General features: G+C 48.4%; 1 protein-coding gene across 5 annotated transcripts in view; it reads left to right on the top strand.

Annotated features, from left to right (window-relative positions):
• LOC138248932 (cystathionine beta-synthase-like protein) overlaps window positions 1–26502 on the top strand; it is a 147621-nt gene that overhangs the window by 39220 nt on the left and 81899 nt on the right. For 3 of the 5 annotated variants that reach the window (XR_011194663.1, XR_011194664.1, XM_069202959.1), the window contains exon 1: window positions 9858–9984. The exons of the other annotated variants lie outside the window; for them this stretch is intronic. Coding sequence is in view for 1 of the 3 variants with exons in the window: in XM_069202959.1 (XP_069059060.1) it covers window positions 9937–9984 (48 nt within the window). In the remaining 2 variants the exon portion in view is untranslated. Of the gene's footprint in view, window positions 1–9857; window positions 9985–26502 lie in introns of those variants that run through there. 5 annotated transcript variants of the gene reach the window in all.

Raw genomic sequence — 26502 nt, forward strand, 5'->3', positions numbered from 1 at the left:
TTTAGAACCTAACTAGAAAGTCCCTGTAACCTTTGGCTTCTTTTCAGTGAATTTCTATGTTTTTAAAAAAACTTAAAGTAATTTCCATTAATATGCATTGATCCAACCACCGCCGCGCACGGCATTGGCCGTGCGTGGCGGTGGTTGGAGGCCAACCCCTTATAAGCACCCAACCTTGCTCCGTGCACAGTAGAGGTTGCCCACAGGGGCTGGCCTTCAGCCAGTCCCTGCTGCCAACTCCCCTAACCACCCAACCCAATACTGTACACGGCCAATTGTGCATGCACTGCGGAAGTTGTTCTCATTGGGGTAAGAGTGACTGTCAGTGTCTGGGTGTGAGAGTGCATACATCCGTATTTTAGAGGGTGCGTCAGTATGTGCATGGGTCTGAGTGAGTGCACCAGGGTGTTAGTGGGTCTGTGAGTGGGTGTGTGATGGTCTGAGTGGGTGTGTGAGTAGGTGCATAACTGTCTGTGTAGGTCTGAGTGGGTGTGTGAAGGTCTGACTGGGGCTGTGAGTGAGTGCATGGGTGTCTGAGTCGGTCTGTGAATGGGTCCATGAGTGTCTGAGTGGGACTGTGAGTGGGTGCGTAAGTGTCTGAGTGGGTGTGTGAGTGGGAGAATTGATTGAAATAGAGACCAAGAGTAAAAAAGTGAGAGGGACAGAGAGAGTTTTTTTTTAGTCTTTGATGTCTGATATATTCAGAAAGAGTTGTTTTTTTCCAATTTAAAATCAAAAATTTAATTTCTTTTTAAAATACAATATATTTTTTTTATTTACAAAAAACGTAATTGTGTTCAGCTGGACTCGAACCCTAAAAGCTCAGTGTGAAGGTCTGCGGTCTTCACACTGAACTACGGTGTTTTTAAAAATTTTATTTTATAGCCCTTTATGGGCTATCTGGGTCCACGAGGGAGCCCTTAAGGGCACACCCATGGTCCCTTCTCATTTATTTATTTTAAAACTTTGTAACTAAAATGCCCTTTACGGGCTATCTGGGACCTCAAGGGAGCCCTTAAGGACTCCTCCGAGGTCCTTCCTTATATATTTATTTATTTGTTTATTTAAAAAAAAAAAAACATTTTTAAATGAAATGCCCTTTACAGGCACCCGCACTGCCAATGCTTCAGCAACCACAGAGCTGCTTTGACAGCAGCTCTGTGTTTGCCGAAGCATTTCATCTCTGTCCCCTGCATGCGTGCAGGGGACAGAAATGAAAGCCCTGCCGTTTGACAGCAGGACCTGCTTTAAAGGTCCTGCTGTCAAACAGCAGAGTGTTTGCTGTGGCTTGGCTGCAAACCGCTATGTCACGGGGGTGGGCATCCTTGGGATATAGCAGGAGCTTGCCCTGGGGGTGGCGGTCCCCCTCCAACAAGGACTTAGCCCTGGGGAGGTGGTGGACCCTGCTGTGCGTGGGTCCCATAGGGACCCCCTTTCTGTTTTTCAAAGATTTGCCCTGGGGGTGGTGGTCCCCGAGGGAGCCATGCGACCGCCCCCACAAATAAAATACATTTTGCCCCGGTGCTGGGGGTTCCTGGGGCCACAGGTCCCCACCCCACATTAATTAGTAGATCGACCTGGGGAAATGGCAGTCCCCAGGGCAGCGGAAGGGGCCAGGATGCCACCTCCCACATAGTAAAGCAGCCCTGGGGAGGTGGCCATCCCCAGGTTGGGGGGGGGTGGGGGGGCAACACACCTCCACCCGCCTAAAATTAATAAGCCCTTGGGAGATGGCAGTCCCCAGGAGGAACCCCTGATTCGTTTTTTTTTTAAATTTATTTTTTAAGGCCCCCTGGACTTGGCCCACCATGGGGCATTAAAGTAACAAAGCTCGGGAGACCACGCTTCATTTTTTAAATTTTTTATTTTATGAGCGGATCCACCATGTCTGCACTTGCAAAATAATTTTTACTTTTTAAAAAAAAAAAAAGCTTTTTAGCCCTGCGGAGTCCCTTTGGGACCCCACCACCAGAGCAAAGGGGTTAGGGTATTTGTACCCTGGCCTCTTTCCTTTTTGGTGTACTTTTATTTTGGGACTTAGCTGAAACAGAGTCCCAAGATGGCTGACAACACTTCAATGACTTCTGTTGTCTAAGTGTTGTCAGTCAGATCTCAGTACAAGATTGGGAGGCGTCGCAAATCCTTTGCGTCCCTAGATATACAAATTTGTTTTCCCCTTATTATCTCAAAAACTACTTAATGGAAGTACACCAAAACAGAAAAAGCACTCTTTCTGGACCAGGACCTACAATTCCTGCCAAGTTTGGTGGAATTCCGTCCTGTAGTTTTTGCGCTATAGCTGTTCAAAATCCCTATGGAAACATGAATGGGGAAAACGTGTTTTGGGACCCCCTTTTTTTCTCGGCCCCCCCTGGATGGATCATCCCGAAACTTTCCAGGCAGCAGCTGACAGGAAAGTTTTGTGAAGATTCGTCAAGCGGTGCCAAAGATGTAGGCAAGTAAAAAAAAAAAAAAACGCTTTTTATATAGAAGCTAAGTCCTAACTATAACTACCTTATGGCGACTAGGTTTTTTATATAAAGAAAAAACTGCCGGGGGGAGCAACCCCAACTGCAAGTGAGGAAAATATAGGGCCAGGCGTTAGCTCCTCAGTATAAACTGTAATGTAATTGTTGCTGCCTTAGCTCACTCTGCAGGCAAAAGGCGTCGGGTGGAGCCAAAAAAACAAGAATAAAAGAGTGTGCCCTCCGCTCAAAATAAACCTCTCTCTGTTGATTGCAGACTGAATTCAAAGGTGCACACACAGTAATAATTACACGGTGCGGGCCGAGAGCTGAGGGAAGGACCTGTCAGCAATATTCACTGAAAGAGGACTATGAACGGAGCCCAAGCGGCTACCTGAGGAGCCCAGTGAACGTATGCATGCATCTCCTGCCTCCTAGAATAAAGCCTGATAAGGGGCGGCGACCGCGGCCCTGGGAGATGGGTTCTTAATACGAGGGTAAAAAAGGGGAGCACACATGCGGCGGCGACTGAAAAGAATTCACAGCCCCGCTAGCGGAGATAAAAACAAGAGCAGCGTGCTGCCGTTCGCATCTGATAAGCACGACAAAGGAAAATCAACCTGTGAAAGAAAGGAATTTGACTGATACATAGGCAACCTATGTCAAGAGACAGGAACACAAAGCAATATCACAACTGAAGAGATAATAGACCAAGCGAAACAGTGAATAATAAGGTGAATGTAACAACGCACTTCTTGACTGGCGAACAGCAAAGAAAGAGGCTGTGGAGATAGTGGCTTCTGCATTTGAGGGATCTACTGGGCAATGATTTATGGGTTTGTGGGCAAAGCATCTCTGGATGTGTATGTTTAAACTGTTTTTTCATTGGCTGTTCTTTAAAGAGTAGGGAGGAAAGAGAAGCAAAATCAGAGCCTCTGGTCCTGAAATAGAATTGCTTTCATCTCATCACTCGCTTACCATTATGGTACTTGTAGTTTCACACTACACACTGTCTTGTCTGCATTAGTCTTGGGAAGCCTAGTCTTGTCTGTATTGTACTTGCTTTCTGTGTCTGTGCTGCATGTGTTTTACCTCTGCTTGTGTGCCTTGATGTGCTGTGTCATATCTGATCTGCATTTAATGTGCTTTGTCGTGTCTTATTTGTGTTAAATGGAGTATTCCAAGACTTGTTGGTAGTATATCATATCTTGTCCTTGTTGGGTGGGCTAATCCTAGTCTTGTCTACCTTTGGTGGGCTAATCCTAGTCTTATCTGCTTTGGGTGGGCTAATCCTAGTCTTGCGGCATTGGTGGTACTAAGCTAAGTCTTAACTTCATTGTGAGGTCTAAGGCTAGTCTTGTCTTCATTGGGTGGGCTAAGCCAAGTTGTGTCTTTGTTGGGTAGGGTAAGACACGTCTTGTCTTCATTGGGTGGACTAAGCCAAGTCCTTTCTTCATTGTGTGGGCTAAGCCAAGTCCTTTCTTCATTGTGTGGGCTAAACCAAGCCTTATCTTTGTTGGGTGGGCTAAGCCATCTTGTCTTTGTTTGGTGGACTAAGCCATCTCCTGTCTTTGTTTGGTGGACGAAGCCAACCCCCATCTTTGTTGGGTGGGCCAAGCCAACTCCTGTCTTTGTTGGGTGGGCCAAGCTAACTCCTGTCTTTGTTGGGTGGGCCAAGCTAACTCCTGTCTTTGTTGGGTGGGCCAAGCTAACTCCTGTCTTTGTTGGGTGGGCCAAGCCAACTCCTGTCCTTGTTGGGTGGGCAAAGCCAAGTCTTGTCCTTGTTGGGTGGGCAAAGCCAAGTCTTGTCCTTGTTGGGTGGGCAAAGCCAAGTCTTGTCCTTGTTGGGTGGGCAAAGCCAAGTCTTGCCTTCACTGGGTGGGCTAAGCCAAGTCTTGCCTTCGCTGGGTGGGCTAAGCCAAGTCTTGCCTTCGCTGGGTGGGCTAAGCCAAGTCTTGCCTTCGCTGGGTGGGCTAAGCCAAGTCTTGCCTTCGCTGGGTGGGCTAAGCCAAGTCTTGCCTTCGCTGGGTGGGCTAAGCCAAGTCTTTCCTTCGTTGGGTAGGGTAAGCCACCTCATGTCTTCGTTGGGTAGGGTAAGCCAAGTCTTGTCTTTGTTGGGTGGGCTAAGCCAAGTCTTGTCTTTGTTGGGTGGGCTAAGCCAAGTCTTGTCCTTGTTGGGTGGGCTAAGCCAAGTCTTGTCCTTGTTGGGTGGGCTAAGCCAAGTCTTGTCCTTGTTGGGTGGGCTAAGCCAAGTCTTGTCCTTGTTGGGTGGGCTAAGCCAAGTCTTGTCCTTGTTGGGTAGCCTAAGCCAAGCCTTGCCTTAGCCTACCCACCAAGGACAAGTCTTGCCTTTCCCTGGGTGGGCTAAGCCAAGTCCTTTCTTCACTGGGTGGACTAAACCAAGCCTTATCTTTGGTGGGTGGGCTAAGCCATCTCCTCTTCGTTGGGTGGGCTAAGCCAACTCCCGTCTTTGTTTGGTGGGCCAAGCCAACTCCCGTCTTTGTTTGGTGGGCCAAGCCAACTCCCGTCTTTGTTTGGTGGGCCAAGCCAACTCCCGTCTTTGTTTGGTGGGCCAAGCCAACTCCCGTCTTTGTTTGGTGGGCCAAGCCAACTCCCGTCTTTGTTTGGTGGGCCAAGCCAACTCCCGTCTTTGTTTGGTGGGCCAAGCCAACTCCCGTCTTTGTTTGGTGGGCCAAGCCAACTCCCGTCTTTGTTTGGTGGGCCAAGCCAACTCCCGTCTTTGTTTGGTGGGCCAAGCCAAGCCAACTCCCGTCTTTGTTTGGTGGGCCAAGCCAAGCCAACTCCCGTCTTTGTTTGGTGGGCCAAGCCAAGCCAAGTCTTGTCTTTGTTTGGTGGGCCAAGCCAAGCCTTGTCTTTGTTTGGTGGGCCAAGCCAAGCCAAGCCTTGTCTTTGTTTGGTGGGCCAAGCCAAGCCAAGCCTTGTCTTTGTTTGGTGGGCCAAGCCAAGCCAAGCCTTGTCTTTGTTTGGTGGGCCAAGCCAAGCCAAGCCTTGTCTTTGTTTGGTGGGCCAAGCCAAGCCAAGTCTTGTCTTTGTTTGGTGGGCCAAGCCAAGCCAAGTCTTGTCTTTGTTTGGTGGGCCAAGCCAAGCCAAGTCTTGTCTTTGTTTGGTGGGCCAAGCCAAGCCAAGTCTTGTCTTTGTTTGGTGGGCCAAGCCAAGCCAAGTCTTGTCTTTGTTTGGTGGGCCAAGCCAAGCCAAGTCTTGTCTTTGTTTGGTGGGCCAAGCCAAGCCAAGTCTTGTCTTTGTTTGGTGGGCCAAGCCAAGCCAAGTCTTGTCTTTGTTTGGTGGGCCAAGCCAAGCCAAGTCTTGTCTTTGTTTGGTGGGCCAAGCCAAGTCTTGTCTTTGTTTGGTGGGCCAAGCCAAGTCTTGTCTTTGTTTGGTGGGCCAAGCCAAGTCTTGTCTTTGTTTGGTGGGCCAAGCCAAGTCTTGTCTTTGTTTGGTGGGCCAAGCCAAGTCTTGTCTTTGTTTGGTGGGCCAAGCCAAGTCTTGTCTTTGTTTGGTGGGCCAAGCCAAGTCTTGTCTTTGTTTGGTGGGCCAAGCCAAGTCTTGTCTTTGTTTGGTGGGCCAAGCCAAGTCTTGTCTTTGTTTGGTGGGCCAAGCCAAGTCTTGTCTTTGTTTGGTGGGCCAAGCCAAGTCTTGTCTTTGTTTGGTGGGCCAAGTCTTGTCTTGTCTTTGTTTGGTGGGCCAAGTCTTGTCTTGTCTTTGTTTGGTGGGCCAAGTCTTGTCTTGTCTTTGTTTGGTGGGCCAAGTCTTGTCTTGTCTTTGTTTGGTGGGCCAAGTCTTGTCTTGTCTTTGTTTGGTGGGCCAAGTCTTGTCTTGTCTTTGTTTGGTGGGCCAAGTCTTGTCTTGTCTTTGTTTGGTGGGCCAAGCCAAGCCAAGTCTTGTCTTTGCTGGGTGGGATAAGCCAAGTCTTGTCTTTGCTGGGTGGGGTAATCTCTTTGCCACTGTGCAGTGCTTGGCACCAGTGAAGCTCTTGTGTATGTCAACATGTTGTGCTATGCGGCTCTGCAGCCTGTAACACCGACTGTCACCTCATGCCTACTGCAGCTTGTTTGCTTTGGATGCGGTATGCCACCGTTTTTTCCCAGATGCGGTATGTCACTGTCTCTTCTCAGCTGCGGTATGTCACTGTCTCATCTCAGATGCGGTATGTCAGTGTCTCATCTCAGATGCGGTATGTCACTGTCTTTTCTCATATGCGGTATATCACTGTCTTTTCTCATATGCGGTACGCCACAGTCTTTTCTCATATGCGGTACGCCACCGTCTTTTCTCATATGCGGTACGCCACCGTCTTTTCTCATATGCGGTACGCCACCGTCTTTTCTCATATGCGGTACGCCACCGTCTTTTCTCAGATGCGGTACGCCACCGTCTCTTCTCAGATGCGGTACGCCACCGTCTCTTCTCAGATGCGGTACGCCACCGTCTCTTCTCAGATGCGGTACGCCACCGTCTCTTCTCAGATGCGGTACGCCACCGTCTCTTCTCAGATGCGGTACGCCACCGTCTCTTCTCAGATGCGGTACGCCACGTCTCTTCTCAGATGCGGTATGCCACCGTCTCTTCTCAGATGCGGTATGCCACCGTCTCTTCTCATATGTGGTATGCCACCGTCTCTTCTCATATGCGGTATGCCACTGTCTCTTCTGAGAGGAGGTATGCCACCGTCTCTTCTCAGATGCGGTATGCCACCATCTTTTCTCAGATGCGGTATGCCACTGTCTCTTCTGAGAGGAGGTATGCCACCGTCTCTTCTCAGATGAGGTATGCCACCGTCTCTTCTCAGATGTGGTATCCCACCGTCCCGTCTCATCCCAGATGTGGTATCCCGCTGTCTCATCTCTTCTCAGATGCGGTATGCCACCGTCTCTTCTCAGATGCGGTATGCCACCGTCTCTTCTCAGATGCGGTATGCCACCGTCTCTTCTCAGATGCGGTATGCCACCGTCTTTTCTCAGATGCGGTATGCCACAGTCTCTTCTCAGATGCGGTATGCCACCGTCTCTTCTCAGATGCGGTATGCCACCGTCTCTTCTCAGATGTGGTATCCCGCTGTCTCATCTCTTCTATGCGGTATGCCACCTTTTCTTCTCAGATGTGGTATGCAAATGTCTCATCACTGGATTGACCCCGACAAGTCGTGTCTGTATTGGACGGAGTTTGCGGTATCTTGTGGCACTGGGTGTGCTAAGCAAAGTACCCTCTGCATTGGGCATGCCAAGCCTGCTGTACAGTGGATGGTTTAAGTCTAGACTGCATTACATATGCCATGCTGTGCCTTCTCTGTACTGCCCGGGTATACCTTTGCAACACTGGATAATGCATCTGGTGAACATGCTTGTAAGCCTGTCTGCATTGGAAGAACCATGTGTTGTTTGTGTGAGAGAGACCATGCCAAGTAATGTCTTCATTGGATGGGCATAGCCATGATTGATGGCGTTGAGTGGCCTAGGCCTTGTTGTGTCTGCATTGGAAGGACCATGTGTTGTTTGTGTGAGAGAGACCATGCCAAGTATTGTCTTCATTGGATGGGCATAGCCATGCGTTGATGGCGTTGAGTGGTCTAGGCCTTGTTGTGTCTGCATTGGAAGGACCATGTGTTGTCTGTGTGAGAGAGACCATGCCAAGTATTGTCTTAATGGATGAGACTGGATGGACATAGCCGTGTGTTGTTGGCGTTGAGTGGTCTAGGCCATGTTGTCTGCATTGGATGGACCCTGCAATGTTGTGTTGTTGTTGGATGGGTAACGCTATGTCTTGTCTTCAATGTACTGACCGTATAATACTGTGTTTCGATTGACCTGAAGACATTTAAAGCCTTGTCTTCATTAGCAGAGCTATGCCAAGCCGCACTTATTTTCGATAGACCATGTTGTGTTTCGCCTCCCTTTAATGGACCATGCCAAACATGGTCTGTTTTGGAGGGGCCAGGCCACGGCATGTCTTCAATAGACAGGCCAACTGATGTCTTGTTTGTATTGAGTAGGCCAAACCAAGGCTTAAGTTTGTTGGATTGGCCATGCTCTGCCTTGCCTCGGTTGAGTGAGTCATGCAAAACCTAATTCCATTGGATGGGCGAGGCCATGACTTCTCTGCATTAGACAGGCCAAGTGATGTTTTTATTGAATGAGCCGTGCCAAACCCTTATCTATGTAGAATCAAGTATGCTTTGCTTTGCCTTGGTTGCATGGGTCATGTGCAGCCTAGTTGAGGTGGATGGGCCAGGCCGTGGCTTGTCTCCATTAGAGCCATGTCTTGTATTCGTTGGATGGCATGCCCGAGCCTTGCCTGTGCTTGATGGGCCATGCTCTGCATGTGTCTTGCAGCTTAGTTGGGTTGGATGGGCCCGGCCACGACTTGTCTGCATTAGAGCCACGCAGTGTCTTCGTTGGATGGCATGCCCAAACCTTACCTGTGTTTGATGGGCCATGCTCTGCATGGGTCTTGTAGCCTCGTTAGGTTGGATGGGCTGTGACAAGCCTCACATGTGTTGGAGCACGCTGCGCCTTGTCTCTTGAGTGTGCCACACCCAACGCTGCATGGAGCACCCTGTGCCAATCATGGCACCTCTTGGCTCTATCAGAATCTCCGGGGTGAGTCATCCACGGATGGGCCGTTCTCAGCCATGGCTCCCGCCTTGAGCACCCTGTGCCAATCATGGTATTGCCAGCCCCAGGCTGAGGGGTGCCTGGATGGGCCATGCCCAGCCCTGCCAGGTGTCATCAAGGCCCTCTTCCTGCCCAGCCCCCCTTGAGCACCCTGTGCCAGTCATGGCACTCCCTGGTTCTATCACAAGCCCTAGGCTGGGGGGTGCATGGATAGGCCAGCCCGGCCCTGGTAGGTGCGTCAAGGGCCCTCCTCCTGCCAGCCCCCTTGGCTTCCACCTGGAGCACCCTGAGCCAGTCATGGCACTCCCTGGTATATCGCCAGCCCCAGGCTGGTGCATCCATGGATTGGGCCCTGACAGGTGTTGTCAGTGGCCCTCCTCCTGCCCAGCCTCCTTGGCTCCCTCATTGGCACCGGCCTGGATCCCGTTGTGCCAGTCAGTGGCACTCCCTGGTTGTATCACCAGCCCCAGGGTGGTGCATCCTTGGATTGGGCCATGCCCGGCCCTGCCAGGTGTCGTCAGGGGCCCTCCTCCTGCCCAGCCTCCTTGGCTCCCTCATTGGTACCGGCCTGGAGCCCCTTGTGCCAGTCAATGGCACTCCCTGGTATATCACAAGCCCCAGGCTGGGGGGTGCATGGATGCGCCAGCCCGGCCCTGGTGGGTGTCGTCAGGGGCCCTCCTCCTGCCCAGCCCCCTTGGCTCCCTCCCTGCACACGTGTGTTTGCGCTCCCTGCCCCTCCACGCCCCCTGTCCCAGGGCAGGGATTGGGCGGCTATTCGAGTCTTGTCATCGGAGACTCTGGAGGGCCCTCTCTGGAACCGGTGATCGTGAGCAGCGCAGGACATGTCGCGACAGAGGATGTGGGGGGGCTCCTTCCCCAGCGCTAGCTCGGTATGTGCCCACGTGCCTCCAGCGGTGCCAGGCGGTGGGGTGGCACAGGTGCCTCTGGGGGCACCGGGCAGTGCGGGGGGCCTGAGCTGGGGGGGGGGGGGGGGTAGATTAGGTGTGGGGGGCAGAAGTGGTGGGGGGCTGAGCCTGGGGGGGGGGCTGAACTGAGCTGGGGGGGGGGGGGGGGGGCTGTGCTAGGGGTGGTGGGTGCCTGGGCTGGGGGCGTTGGGGGCTGAGCTGCCCCTTTCCATGGAGTTCACAGTAAGTTTTGACACCTCTACTCACACTTGTATAGCGCTTTCAGCCCTTGCTGCGGCACTCTAGCGCTTTTTCACCCGTGCTGCCCTTTGTTAGGAATTCGGGGACCTTTGGTGTGCCCCTGCGTCTTCGTTGTTCAGTGTTTAGATGAGGATGGTTTTGGGGTTCGTGCGAGTGAAACGGAAGCTCTTTGTGGGGTTCTGTGTCCGAGTGTGATTGGTCAGCCAGGGGGATAGCGCTTCCTACACGTCCTCAGGGCGCTGCCTTCTGATGCGATGTTGCTGTCGGTGTGTACTCTACTCCGGTGTTGTGCGCACACTGCTCAGGAGCACACGGTGTGCTGTCACAGCGCTGTGTGGGGCTGAAGGTGCGTGTGCACGTGATGGTGAGAGGGCTCTCTGGCGTGTAGCGCTTGAAAGCCCACGTGTGGGGTCGGAGGTGCGTGTGCACGTGATGGTGAGAGGGCTCTCTGGCGTGTAGCGCTTGAAAGCCCACGTGTGGGGTCGGAGGTGCGTGTGCACGTGATGGTGAGAGGGCTCTCTGGCGTGTAGCGCTTGAAAGCCCACGTGTGGGGTCGGAGGTGCGTCTGCACGTGATGGTGAGAGGGCACTGTGGCGTGTAGCGCTTGAAGGACCATGTGTGGGATCATAGGTGCGTGTGCACGTGATGGTGATAGGGCGCTCTCTGGTGTAGCGCTTTAAGGCCCATGTGTGGGTGAGGCTGTCACTACTCTGGTGCTGCTGCTGGGTGTAGGAGCTGCCGGACCCCAGGGCAGGGGGTGCCCGTGGTGAGGGCTGCCCTCGGGGCACCAGTGCCGCTCTAGGGCAGTGAAGGGGGTCCTTGGCACTAGTGTGCACGGTTACACGATGCCTCACCGGATCTTTCACGGGAGGAAGGGACTGTGTGAGGCAAACCTCATCCACCTGCCAGGGACATCTTAAGGATTTGGGGGGCACGGGGCCAAACATATTTTGTGGCCCCTTGGACCAGTGTTGAATTTATGATCCAGTTTCATCTCTTTCATGCCCTCTTTGCCCAGGTCACTGACTGCACACACACACTGGTCCAAATTCAAAGTGTGTTCACAGGTAATATTCAGGGATAGTGACGTGTGCTTTCAATATTGTAACAGCAGGTGCTTAATATTACTGCAAATAATCTCTGGGACCCCCTCACGTTTCTTATATGTGAGGTCCTGTTTGGATCTAAATGAAACTTTTTTATGGCTGTTGCAAGAAACATAACAAAGCATTTCTCTGCAACATGGCTGTAATTGACTCACATCAGTTACATAAAAAATGCATTAAAGGGAAACGGCATTCAAAACAATCTATTTAATAATTATTAAAGATCATCAGCGCAAGACTCTGCAGAACAGAGCTGGCTATGTGGGGGGGGGGGGGGGCTGGAAGGCTTAAAACGTCTCTGTACAGGACACTATACAGATTGAGCATAACCTTGGTCCACTGTTAGCCAAGCATTCATCACTGTCACAGGTAGCGCCTAGAGGGGCAGCGCATGCGTGGGGTGAGCTCACCTGTGCCTTCAGCGCTGTGGGGGTCAAGATTCAGGAAATATTGTTTTTAATTCCTATACCGAATAATGTCATGATGTAGATGTGTAATCGAGGGTGCTAGCTGATCTCTTTGATATGTGCGTTGGGTTCGACTGTTCAGGGCCCTCAGTCCTGAAGCCTCCAAGGCTCTCACCAGAGGGTGATCGCATTTGTCTGGATCATTGAAGCGTGATACTTGCTGTGGAATCCCAGGCGTTGATCTAAGGCTCCTTCTCTGGTACTTCTATACCTTGGTTGGCCATATTTAGGTTGAACTCGCCTGTGATGAGCCAGGATGCATCCCCGTACGAGGCAATTCGAGAATGCAGCTTGTTTTCCGTAGTGTCTAATAACTGCAATTTATGGGTCGCTTTGGAGTTGATATAGATGTTTAATATTATGACCGAAGTTGCTACCTGGTCCAAAAGCCAGTTTTCAGTAATGAGGGCTAGCATGTCAGCTGGAAGCTGGTTGATTTTCCTTGCAGTTAAAGATGTACTTGTGGTTATGCAAGTGGAAAGCCCTCCCTTGGGGTGTCCCTTGCTCTTTGCTTTTGTTGCTTGGTTGTAGAATTCTTGGAATCCTGCTAACGGATTGCCAAGTTTCTTGTAGGCAAATGATGTCAAAGTGTCTCAAAAAGGATTCCAGGTTTGGCTCATGAGTGATTTTGGTTGACCCTGCTATGTTCCAGATATTATTTTTGTGTTTCCCAGTGGTCCAGAGTTTGAGATATTTATCAATGGTCCTGGATCCCCACACCTATCTTGGGGTGCAGGGGTGCGCTGATTTCCTCTTTTTGCAGGTCTGTTACTTTGTCTCGTCTCATTACTTGGTGTTCCTGTGTAATGGAGACGGTGTCCCCCTTGGCTTCTTGTAGAATTGATAGTTTCCCCTGGTACCTTGCGGGATGAGGAATGTGGGGTACTTCACCTTGATCCCCTCTTTCAGCTCTGTGCCCCAAAGTCCAGAATCCTCTGATTTTGAGGGCATCCGCTGCCCTTTTCCCTGCTGCTAAGGCCGACTTCGGCTCTTACTTGGTGGTAGAAAGGTTGTGCGCTCGAGATCTTTGCTGTTTAATTGTTCCAACCCGGGGATGGCATTGCACATTCTCAAGAGGTTGCCTCTATTTACATGTACACAAAAAATGTTTGTTATATAAACCACCTGTATTTTAAATAGGGTGATTACAAGTTTAGAAGCGTCGCAATTTTTTTTTGTTTTTTTACGTGCATGAAAAAGTAGGCTTTTGTTCTAAAAGGAGACTTTAGTGCCATACGATCTCAGAAACATTGGAAATCAGATGATTTATACCACAAACTATCATGGTTTAATGGCACCATGGCATCACGGTTTATCTCTAGAATAAAATGCACTGGCAAATTACAAGAAGCTGCAGAAAATGGTCATTTTAAAAGCAGTATTGGTTTTGTTGATGCATTCTGAGTGAGATGCCGTGTCGGGCACCCTCATCGTGCAAAGCACAGAAGTGAGGATTTTATTTTAACACAATGCTTCATGCTGTTTAGACAATGAAAATCAGTACCGTGTTGTTTAAAAGTGTGTATTATGCTATGCATTTCATTTCTTAACTTATCCAAGAAAATGTGCACATTGCACTGCTGAATTGATTTGATTTACAGAACTAAAGTTTAATGTCACTGGTTGCAGTGGGCGCTGCAGGAAGTCAACTGTTTAAAAAAAAAAAAAAGATACTGTTTACCTTCTCTCTTGGCCACCATCGGGTCCAGGCCTTGCAGAGGCCGTGTCAGGGACCTCGAGGGGCAGGCTGGGGGTCGCAGCACGACTCTAGCGACCCCTGAGTGACGTCACTGAGTTTAACTAGGCGCCATGCCTGGGTGGCTTTCACAGACTTCTGTGGTGTAGCTGAACAGGGCCTCCAAATAAATGAGGTCTTGGCTTGGTGGTCGGGTCAGGGGCCCTGACCCGAGTTTGCTGTGTCTCCGTTGTATTTGACCCCTCCTGGTTTTCACCAAGAGCCAGTTTTAACTTGTTCTTTTGTGCACCAGGAGCTTCTAATACTGACTGATGCACAACGCAAGTAAAACATGGGACGTCCTGGAAGCGTTCTTCTGCATGAGTGCAGATTCGCCACTTTTTGGACCCCACAAACATTGGCAGGAGTAGGCTCCAGTCTCAGGTACCACTGGCAGTGACCTGCGACATTTTGGTCTTGTGATATTTTTGGATTGTACAGTTTTCAAAACGCAGATTGTACACACAGTATCCTTTTCTCACTGGGAAAGGTTGCTTTTGCAGTTGTACCTCCTCCTCCTCCTCCTCCTCCTCCACACACACATACACACACACACTCACTCACTCACTCACTCACTCACTCTTTCTCTCTGAAACCCGTACCCTAGGATCCCACAGATTGTACACACAGTATCCTTTTCTCACTGGTAAAGGTTGCTTTGCAGTTGTACCTCCTCCTCCTCCTCCTCCTCCACACACACACACACACACACACACACACACACACACACACACTCACTCACTCACTCACTCACTCACTCACTCTTTCACTCTTTCACTCTTTCTCTCTGAAACCACTACCCTAGGATCCCACAGATTGTACACACAGTATCCTTTTCTCACTGGGAAAGGTTGCTTTGCAGTTGTTCCTCCTCCTCCTCCTCCTCCTCCTCCACACACACACACACTCACTCACTCTTTCACTCTTTCTCTCTCAAACCACTACCCTAGGATCCCACAGATTGTACACACAGTATCCTTTTCTCACTGGGAAAGGTTGCTTTGCAGTTGTACCTCCTCCTCCTCCACACACACACACACACACACACACACACACACACTCACTCACTCACTCACTCACTCTTTCTCTCTTTCTCTCTGAAACCCCTACCCTAGGATCCCACAGATTGTACACACAGTATCCTTTTCTCACTGGGAAAGGTTGCTTTGCAGTTGTACCTCATCCTCCTCCTCCTCCTCCTCCACACACACTCACTCACTCACTCACTCACTCTTTCTCTCTGAAACCCCTACCCTAGGATCCCACAGATTGTACACACAGTATCCTTTTTTTCCCTGGGAAAGGTTGCTTTGCAGTTGTACCTCATCCTCCTCCTCCACACACACACACTCACTCACTCATTCTCTCTGAAACCCCTACCCTAGGATCCCACAGATTGTACACACAGTATCCTTTTTTCACTGGGAAAGGTTGCTTTGCAGTTGTACCTCCTCCTCCTCCTCCTCCTACACACACACACACACTTTCTCTCTTTCTCTCTGAAACCCCTACCCTAGGATCCCACAGAAATTTGGGATGCTCTGTTCTCCTTCCCACCATGGGATTCGCCTCAGTGCTTTGCTGTAGAAGCTCTTCCAAGGTGGGCAGGTCTCAGACAGTAGTTAGAGACTGCTCACCAGTTGGTGGTCATTCACAGACTCTCAAGGCAGCGCTTGTTTCCATACGCACTCCCTGCATTGGGGTTACTACTGCATAGTTATAGGAAGTTGTGACGCACAGTAGTAAACGCCAAGCATCCTGTGGGGGATATTTCACAGGCATACATGTTTGCTCATAGATGTGACTTTCAGAATGTCAGTATATTCTAAGACAGAACCACAGTGTAAATGTATCTTCACGGGTGGTGTGTGAAGTGGGACAGCAGCTCGAGAGAACCCAAAACCCTCTTCGTATTTTAACACCCAAGTTTGCAGAGATTGACTGTGAGCTGAGAATAACCCTGAAAAATGTTTCATCCCAGTCCCTTATTGCTCTCAGTGAGTTCAGCTGCCTGAAGCTGGTGTAAGTTTTCAGATTGGTTGTCTCTTGAGCAGGACAGCCCTGAACCCTTTTATGACAGCCCTGAATCCTACATAAAAGGGTTCAGGGCTGTCCCACTTGCGTTGTTTGCCATGCACTGACAGCCATGCCAGATGTGGCACCTGGACCACAATGTCACACAAGGAGTCGCCTCAGGTTGCATCTTTGTGCCAGACAGAAGTGTATGCGACTGGGCTGCTCGATGCGTCTGCTCTCCTAGGTGGTGCTGGTAAGTGGTCTCAGCACCATAAAAGAGGGCCGGGGAAATTTTAAGACCCACAGAAGTTAATTCCCTAAACAACTCGCTGTAATGCTTTGCATAACCTCTGGGTGTGTAAGAAAGTGTGAGAAGAGAGCGAGACAAAGCACAAAGAAGGCATGGCATGCCTAGCTGGCAAAGAGTGTTCTTCTTCAAGGGCGAATTCCCTCACCCTCCAGCGGTGGCATGCTTCATCATCGGGAACCTCGTCACAGTGTCGGCAGCGACCCCTCACTGAGAGGGAGGAGCTCTACAGACGTTTTTAGAGGTATACTGAACACCCAGTGGTGAGGTAAGCAGAGTATAACAAAAAAAGCAAAACATGAAGAGAAAACTGATTACAGGGTACGCAAGATATTTATTAGTGCGTCCCTGGGTCAGGATTACAGGGAGTGCAGAATTATTAGGCAAGTTGTATGTTTGAGGATTAATTTTATTATTGAACAACAACCATGTTCTCAATGAACCCAAAAAACTCATTAATATCAAAGCTGAATATTTTTGGAAGTAGTTTTTAGTTTGTTTTTAGTTTTAGCTATGTTAGGGGGATATCTGTGTGTGCAGGTGACTATTACTGTGCATAATTATTAGGCAACTTAACAAAAAAAAATATATACACATTTCAATTATTTATTATTACCAGTGAAACCAATATAACATCTCAACATTCACAAATATACATTTCTGACATACAAAAACAAATCAGTGACCAATATAGCCACCTTTCTTTGCAAGGACACTCAAAAGCCTGCCATCCATGGATTCTGTCAGTGTTTTGATCTGTTCACCATCAACATTGCGTGCAGCAGCAACCACAGCCTCCCAGACACTGTTCAGAGAGGTGTACTGTTTTCCCTCCTTGTAAATCTCACATTTGATGATGGACCACAGGTTCTCAATGGGGTTCAGATCAGGTGAACAAGGAGGCCATGTCATTAGATTTCCTTCTTTTATACCCTTTCTTGCCAGCCACGCTGTGGAGTACTTGGACGCGTGTGATGGAGCATTGTCCTGCATGAAAATCATGTTTTTCTTGAAGGATGCAGACTTCTTCCTGTACCACTGCTTGAAGAAGGTGTCTTCCAGGAACTGGCAGTAGGACTGGGAGTTGAGCTTGACTTCATCCTCAACCCGAAAAGGCCCCACAAGCTCATCTTTGATGATACCAGCCCAAACCAGTACTCCACCTCCACCTTGCTGGCGTCTGAGTCGGACTGGAGCTCTCTGCCCTTTACCAATCCAGCCACGGGCCCATCCATCTGGCCCATCAAGACTCACTCTCATTTCATCAGTTCATAAAACCTTAGAAAAATCAGTCTTGAGATATTTATTGGCCCAGTCTTGACGTTTCAGCTTGTGTGTCTTGTTCAGTGGTGGTCGTCTTTCAGCCTTTCTTACCTTGGCCATGTCTCTGAGTATTGCACACCTTGTGCTTTTGGGCACTCCAGTGATGTTGCAGCTCTGAAATATGGCCAAACTGGTGGCAAGTGGCATCGTGGCAGCTGCACGCTTGACTTTTCTCAGTTCATGGGCAGTTATTTTGCGCCTTGGTTTTTCCACACGCTTCTTGCGACCCTGTTGACTATTTTGAATGAAACGCTTGATTGTTCGATGATCACGCTTCAGAAGCTTTGCAATTTTAAGAGTGCTGCATCCCTCTGCAAGATATCTCACTATTTTTGACTTTTCTGAGCCTGTCAAGTCCTTCTTTTGACCCATTTTGCCAAAGGAAAGGAAGTTGCCTAATAATTATGCACACCTGATATAGGGTGTTGATGTCATTAGACCACACCCCTTCTCATTACAGAGATGCACATCACCTAATATGCTTAATTGGTAGTAGGCTTTCGAGCCTATACAGCTTGGAGTAAGACAACATGCATAAAGAGGATGATGTGGTCAAAATACTCATTTGCCTAATAATTCTGCACTCCCTGTAAAAGAAACGGAAGAAAGCAGGGAAAAAATAAATGAAACCTGCTCATTTGTGTCACTCCGGAAGGGCCATGTTTCTGCCCATAACCCTCTATAGGTGTGCAGCATTCTTCAGGACCTGTAGTGATACCTCTGCTTGGGCGCTCAAAAACACTGGGGAATTCAGAACAAGGGAATATTATGTATACAGAACCATCCAGTCTCCTCTTAACGTCCAGATAGTTGAGGGACGTGACCGGATCCACTGTCTGACACACGCAAATGTCACATGTAGCGCCTCAGCTCAGGCCGTGGTGTGGAGCTCGGGGTGCATTCAACCCTGTACGAGCTGCCTCTCGCAACTGTTCTGCTCGCTAGGATCTGAGAGGCGTTGAAGTGGTGTCTGTCTCGGGCTGACAGGGCCTGTGACAATTCAGCATCTAATCACTGGTTGAAGCCAGTCTTCAGTAGCTCTTCAGTGGTGTGGGAGAAGAGGGGTTCAGTATACAGGGGGTCAAGTCTGCTTGGTGACTCTAGTGGGTGGGAATCCTGGAATGACCACAGCTAGGAAGACCTTTGAGAAGTAAACAGTCTTGGGGAATGATGTCCAAGCAGCAAGGGAGGAAGAGGTAACCTCCCTGTGCCTACAATTCTATGCCTTGAGACCCTCACAGGTGATTTCCCGCGCTTTATAAATCGGGCAAATAAAACTAGCCTGTGCACCTGACCCAGACACTACCAGTGCCAAGCTACCCTGGTCGTTGCTGGGGGGTAGATGGAGTTTGGCTGCATTAGCGACAGGCATGGGTATCTGGAGAGACTTTCTTCCTCCAAGGGAGCTGCACTCTACTCGCTATGCTTCCTTTAGCCCACATGCCTTTAGAATACCCTCATTCAACCTCACTCAGTTAGGAAAATGGAGGTAATTTGCATCTCTGAGCTCAGGTTCACTCCCCACGCCAAAGCAATGGGAATGGTTGTCAACGTGGACCTCTTCCCTGTTCAGTAAAATCTTTCAGGACTCCAGACTGAACACTAGGTGGGTCTGCCTACTGCGTTTGACCTAGATTGTGGATTGCTCTGACCCCAAACCTGAGAACCAAACTAGAGGCCTTCCAGGAAACACATTAATTGAAGTCTTCAAATTCAGTCCCAAGACCATCAGCCTGAACTCTCATCATACCTTTGGACTCTTTACCTGCCTCATTTCTGCCCAATGTATACATCTTTGCCATGTAAACATCCCGGGCACTGAAGTATGCAGAAGGCAGCACACAGTGTTTTATAACTGACTGTGCAGCCCAACCCGCCATGCAGGAGTTGAGCTACACTACAATATTAGGAAGGAACTAAAATTGAAGTATGTCTCTATGTGTCCTCACCTTATCCATGAGGATGAATCATCCCGCAGTACCAGCAGCGTCGTTTGCTGTCTCTGATTCCACGCCAGTATCTGTAGTGCTCTTCCTGAGCCTAAACTGAACACAAGGTTACTTCCTTTCGCCCAAGACGCTGGGATTTCCTCTGTAGGCTGGGAGTGGAGCCTCTGAATTATTCACTGTTGGGGCCATCTCCCTCTGACCTGCAGTATTCAAGCCACGATTGTGCTTAGAAGGTCTATTTATGTCATCACCAGGGTGCCAATGAGTCCCCTGGGGAATATGTGATGGAACAACTAGGTCCTAAACAACTACTTGCCTAAACCACTACTGCGAAACAACTAAAAAGTCTCTACAGCGTAGTACTGAACAACTACTCGCTAAACACTGATTTTGCCTGAATAACAATTGCCTGAACAACGAATTTTAAGGTAAGGTTTTTTTATTTTCTATTGTTTATTAGTTTAGAATTTATTTATATATATATATATATATATATATATATTCTAAACAACTTATAAACCATTCAAAAAAAAAAACTTACCTTTTAAAATTCGTTGTTCAGGTAATCGTTATTCAGGCAAAATCGTTGTTTAGACAGTAGTTGTTTAGTACTTCGTTGTAGAGACTTTTTAGTTGTTTAGCAGTAGTGGTTTAGGCAAGTAGTTGTTTAGGACCTAGTTGTTCAGGATGTTCCCCCCCCCCCCCCCGGGTGGCCCTGGACCTGTAGGTGTCCCTGCCACGAGAAGTGTTTCAGAGATTCAGGCCTCTGACATTTGCTGTTGCCCCCATTATGTGCCCACTCTGAGGGACCAGTCTATTTCCTGTTACCAGTTGGCACCCTGAACATATGATGGTGCCAGCTTGGAAGTACGGCCGGTCACCTGAACGGTCCGGTATTCTCCATTACCTGCACCGTCGCTTGGGGCCATGTGTCATGGATATACAAGTGACATGAGACTCTGTCTTTATGTACCAGTGGAAGCCAACGGTACAGATTTGCCTTTCAACTCGTGCTCGTGTGCTGTTATCGGGCTTATAATATGGGCCCATTGGTGTTGTCTCAAATTTACTGAGCGATCTTCTGGGATCTCATTCCCAAATCAGCTTTCCAGTAGCCCCTTTGAGATGCGTGAAGTCCGTAGGTTTCCAAGTGATCACGCCTCTGCCCTTGACCTGCACCCCATTAGGGCTCCAGATGGAGGCTGGGGTGACTTTGCAGCATGGAGGACTTCTCATACATCAACATGTCTGCGCTGTGGATGGCTCGGTGGTGTTAATGCGCCTCCAGGAGAGAACCCCCCCTCCCCCGCAGCAGCCAAGGTCTTGGTCTTGCTGGATCTGGTGGCTCAGTGGACTAAGGCATCCACTTTAGAAACCTGTGTTCAACCTCATGGTCACAGGTTCAAATCCCGGCAGGTTCACTCAGGCTTTCATCCTAAATTCTGAGGTCGATACAATGAGTACCATTGAGTTGGGTAAGAATAAACATCTGTTATTCAGCGCATAGATACCTACATGTTATGGCCGCTTTACAAATACACGTTATGTTATGTTACAAATACACGTTATGTTATGTTACAAATACACGTTATGTTGGTCTTGACATGTTGTCTGTTGAAGCTTCTCGTGGCAGGCTGATGCATCCAGAGTGGTTTAAGAGCTCAGGCACACTCCACACCTTTGTGATAAAGTACTTATAAACCAAAAGAGACACATCTTTTCCTGACTATATGTACCTCTTTCTAGCATAATTAGTTGTGATGACAGAACCACCTTAATATCGAATCTGTTTGTTCAGTTTTCTGACCCACACCACCTTACAGCAGCTCTCGGATCCCCCCAGTGTCACCTGGTCTGGCTCCTGCAACAACTTGTGGAAGTGCTTGTCAGACTGTTCTCCTGATATCAGGCTCCTTTCCATGAAGGGAAGCAAACAGCTGCAGGCACATTGGGTAACTCTGACACAACAGCTGTGGTTAGGAACCTTGAATTAGAATTGCACCACCTGTCCTGGCCGTGCTGTTCCCAAAGCGCGAGAGAACATACAGGTCTGTCTGTCTGTCATGGAACTTTTTGCTGCTTCAACAGAGGAGCAGGTCACAAAGTGAAAACACGGGTTGTTAGCATGAATTCCTTGGTGGACAGTTCCACCGGTCCTCTGCTAAGCCTTTTGTAGACTCTTGGGGCCAGCTGTGTCAAGCTCCCAGTTTGCATTTCTTAAATAGTAAATTTTAAGAAATCGCTATTTAAGAAATGCAAAATGGGATGTATGAAAATTGCGAGTCGGTAATAGTGATTTCTTAAAATTTGCAATCTCTATTACTGAATCTAAATTAGGGAATGGGACTCCATTCATCCCTATGGGTCTGTAGGCTCATAGGTGCGAATGGTTTTGCATTACCTAATTTGCGAATTCCAGTTCGGAATTCGCAAATTAGGTAATGCAAACACCAGGGTTCTGGGGGCCTGAGGCCCCCTTTGATGCACCCTAAAAAAAAATTTGCAGACATGTGAGGTGCACACATGCCCTAGGGGCATATGTGCGCTACATGTAATTAAAAAAAAAATGCATTTGTAATGCATTTTTAAAAAATGCACATGCTTACCACCAAATTGGATTTGGTGGTAATTGCATTTCGTAAATGCCCAATTCGTATTTAGGAAATGATTGATACATGTGCTTTGGAAATCGCAGATAGGAATTCCCTATTTGCAATTTCTTATTTAGAGAATCGCAATTTGAGATTCTCTAAATGGGGTCACAATTTTAAGAAATCACTATTTTTGTGATTCCTTAAAATTGCACAGCAAATGCCTTTCACGGTGTATGAAAGACATTTTTGCATTTGCAAACGGAGAGATTTTGCGATTCGCACAGTTTGCGAATGCAAAAAAGTTTGATACACCTGGCCCCTGGTGTCTTTCTTCAAAGATAGAACGTGATCTGTTGAGGGTTTGTGGCATCTCCAAACTTGGTAACTGGACAGATTGATTCTCTTCTGAGCAAAGAAGGGAGTGAGACTGTCTCCAGGGTGTCCTAAAGAAATCCAGCCAGTAGGAGGGCGAGTTTCTCTACATCCACAATGCCAAAAATCCATCACCTGGGGTTCATGGGCCCTCTTGTGAGCCAGAGTACACAGTGTTCAGGCATCACCTTTTCTTTCTCCCCGTCTCTGGCACCTTACCTCCCTGGAGGCGCTTGCACATGGTAGGTGTCTGCTGGTCTTGAGCACCACAGGTATTGTTCCCTAAAAGAGCTTGCTTTGAGCTCTTGGCTACTACTCATTCGTTGGGGGCAAGAATAATGGGATGTGCTTACTTTTAAGGATCAGCAGCACTTAAATCTGATTTTTGCAGTGTGACCCAATCATGATGGTGACTGTGGGCATCAAGCCTTCAGCCCATCAAGTAGGGGACACACTCTGTGAGGTGGATCTCAAGGGAGTTGACTTCCATATAACCCAAAATATATCTTCTCGTCCAGTTTCCACCCATCTGATGGCAGCATCGAAAGGCTGTCCTAACCAGCAGGGGATGTTCATGGCTCATATCTACTTGGTGGTTTGTCTGGTCATCCTCCTTGCAGGTGCTCTAGACTTCCTTCATCGTACCGCCATATTTTTGGGTCAAACCTCTCGGACAACTAGGATTGTTCTCCTCTGAGTCGCTCGCAACACACATCCAGCCGTTGGAGCCATTGTAGCACTGAGATGGTATGCCCGTGCCCCATTCCCATCTGGATCAAATGTTGATGCTATACCCAGCACAGTCCCACTTCGATTGCGCGCAGCATACTGTCATATGGTGCTTATGGAGAGCTCTGTGGTCTGTGGCTGCCATTGTGCTTGTGGGCCTCTTTGGACATCTCAGAATGTACAGAGCCCAAGAACCTGTTGCGTCTCACCAGAGTCTGTTCTCTAGGCAGACCAGGGCTTCCTCTCCCAGGAAGACTAGGCCTTCTTTGGTGATGCCCTCCTCTCCCCCGAATGTGAATCTGGACTCTGATATCTCCATTGCTGTTGTGAAGAGTTTGATTATTAACTTGGAGAGTGGAAAGGTATGTGTCGCCACAATGTTTTAATAATCCAGTACCCAACCTGTAAAAAAACAGGTTTCAGTAAGGGATCCCGGGCTTGTCTTTAGTAGCCGTGGGTTGAAGCCGCAGGCTTCTCTCAGAGAAAATAAGTGTTAAGTATTTTAGCAGCGGCAAAGTAACATTAATGTCAAAAAATGAAGAAACCTTTACATTTCAAAGGACACCAAAAATTACAGAATTTTGCAAAGAGGACTGTTGTAATTTTTTTTAATGAAAAAAACAAATCTTCTACAGAAAACAACGTGAATACCAAAATCAGTGTTAGTCTATGGGGCAAGGGTGGCTGGGATGCTAGAGGCATGTGCAGGCCGAATGCGAAGAAACGGTTCTTCCTGGGAAACAGTTTCACCTTTTGGCGCAGTCCTTTAATAGAAGTTAAAATCTGCCACTGGGTCAGGCAGGACGCTGTGCCGGCCGAGGACTCCATAAGCTTAGATACATTCAATTCAGGGTCCTGCAGAGGGCTTGAGTGTTGGTACCTAAAGTGCTAAAGAGGGCAAACTCAAACTGTGGACACCGAAATCTTGTCCCTGCTGGGGTCATGTTGCGGTCACACATTTTAGGGTGCGCTTGGTACAATGTTGAATAAAAGGCTAACTCCCAACTTTTCGAAATGGTGCATAAGTAATTACAGGAAATGCTTTCAGTAGGTCTTTCAAGAGATCTAGGGTAGGACAAGCCCCCTTTTCTCCTTCTAGGCTTGCTAATTCCTTCTTCCTGTGGGCCTGCTTGTCACCAATTTGCTAGTAGAGTACACAGGTCCAGCGTCTCTGAGCAGTTTGAGAATCTTCCAGAGCTCGGACACAAGGGGTTGAAGGATCCGTGGCTTAAGTCCTCTCGCGAGCAGAAGAGCAAGCAAACTGCTCCTTCGTCTTTTCTTCTCCAGGTCCAGTATCGTTAAGTTCCAAGTAGTGGGAGCCCCTTGATAAAGGAGTATTTCAGCAGGAGTTGGTGGAATGCTCTGAGCCTACTCTGCATCTGTCCTCTCAACAGGGCCTTCCCAACCTTTCATCAATTCCTTTAACCTTTGCCCAAAACCTTCGCAGAGGGCACTAGTTCCAAGAGGTTTCCAACTTGGCAGAAGGCTGTTTTAGTTCCTGGAGCTCTTTTAGCCCTACCTTGGGGTGGTTTAAGGTGAGGAATCTTTCTCTCCCACCCAGTGGAAAACCTACACAAACCTGTCTTGTTCCTCTCCCACCATCCTGGTGCACAGGAGCCAGCCTAGCTGGGAACCGGCCAGCACCAAAGGCAGGTCTACACTATATCTCCCCTTTCAGAAAACCAGAAAAAAACCTTTTGGCGTTTGGGAGTCCCTCCCTGTGCTTTGAATGGCCCTCACATTCGTCAGATAACTGTAGGTGGATGTTACTGTGCCCCCCACCCACCCACCCTCAGTTCTTAGGGCCTCCAATTTTCATGAGACCCAGCTGAAAGGCCCTTGGTTCTCAAGGATGTCCCTGTCATTGTTGGTGATATGTCCACTTGCTTAGGACTGGACGTATTAAATCGAATTACAGGCACTGCAGGAGAGCAGTGCCTGGCTGCCATGGCTCAGATGGAGATGTCTAGTTTTTTCTAAAACGCCATTCCTGTGACTTTTTTAAACAAAACTTTCTGGTCGCTAAAGGTGTTGATTTTGTATTGATGAATGTATGTTGTAGAGCAGTGAAAGGGATGTTGCTTTTACACTTCTTGGCCTTTGCAGACTGAAAGTCTCCCTGTACCTGGGCAGCGAATGGCTGGTTACTGCCGAGACATACCAGCTACATATATGAAATGTGTGCCTTCTACACATTGTGTATCTAAGACATGTGTGCTTCAATACAGAATTTACTTAACTTAAATATTAAACATTGAAAGATTTGTGCACAGCATCAACTTAGCGGAGATCGGGGTTGCAAAGGCAGCCTTGATGCCAAGTCTCTTGTGTACATGTTGCAAATCTACCATGGTACCCTCCTGGGACCACCGAGTCTTATGCCTCTTACTTGGTTTCTGCACAACTTTATATGTCAACTAGTGTTAGCCAATTACTTGACCTGTTTTAGGGGTCAGAGCACACACACTGGGTTTAGTAGCCTCCCAGAGCTAAAGCGTACCAGCAAATTCAGTAACAAGAAATGGGAGAACCATTAAAAAAGATGCCCTTGACCACAACTATGGATTGCTGTGAGCGTGGCTTGAGGCTGCTTTAGATTGCTTCAAAAGTCAGGACTTCTAGGCTCCTCAGGATGCTTTTTCCCCACATGAAGCTTAAGGCACCATCCATGTGTTGCAGAATCTCTCTCTCATCCTTCCAGGGTGAAGGGATTGCTGTCTTTCAATAGATAACACAATTGCGGCATTTCACGTAAACAAAGAAGGAGCCCCCTGTTTCCTGACTGAGATGTGCCTGTGGGCCATTTATCCTGGGAGCTTGCCATTTGCTGCATTTGAAGGGTGTTTTCCAGCACACCTCGAAATCAGAGTTCAACAAGCCTACCCCCCCATTTTTCTTTCTTCACAAGCTAGACAGAGGCTATTGTCAGAGGTAAAGAGTGACCAAGTTTCTTTGAAGGAGACAATATTTTTGTTACAGTTTTTTCCCCTCTGTTTTTAAATTAAAGTTAATCCTCTGTAGTCTCCAGACTTTGGCGCGTCCCTTGACACTGCCACCTCAAAACAGTCTCTCTGCTCTCCATCCTTGCCTTGCTAAGCCTTCCCCTAGCCTAGAGAGGAGCTAGGGAAAGGTGCTGAGAAGGCTGGCCTTCAGTGCCGTGGGTGGCGTGTCTGTGGTCCTGAACATTGCTTTCTTTGTAACAATTTTGCCAATTTTTGCTTTTTGCATGTGTTTGCCAAAAAAACTAAAGCAAATACATTTTTTTAAAAATTAAATGCTTCCCAAGTAAAGACCGGTTGGCTTTGCCAATGCCTGTTCTAACATTTGGTCTGTATTTCATTCCTCTTTTTCTCAAACTTTCTGTGCTGTGTGTGTTCAGTGGTCTGTCAGAATTTACCTGAAAGATCTATACCCATGTGCTTCTGGGATAGAATCTTTAGCAAACACAGAAGTTCATCTGTAGAAAACCGGACACGTGAAGTGCAACGTCCCAAAATAGGCATTTACTTGTAGCAAGTAAGGCCAAAGACAGGCTGATCTCAGTCACCCACAGTGTCTCAGGAGGCTGTGAATGCCAAGGTGCCATACATTACCTGGCATTACCAGGTTCCATTGGAAGGGTATGGGCTACTTCGCATGCTTTC

The sequence above is a fragment of the Pleurodeles waltl genome, chromosome 8 (assembly GCF_031143425.1).
Source record: "Pleurodeles waltl isolate 20211129_DDA chromosome 8, aPleWal1.hap1.20221129, whole genome shotgun sequence".
NCBI classification, from domain to species: domain Eukaryota; kingdom Metazoa; phylum Chordata; class Amphibia; order Caudata; family Salamandridae; genus Pleurodeles; species Pleurodeles waltl.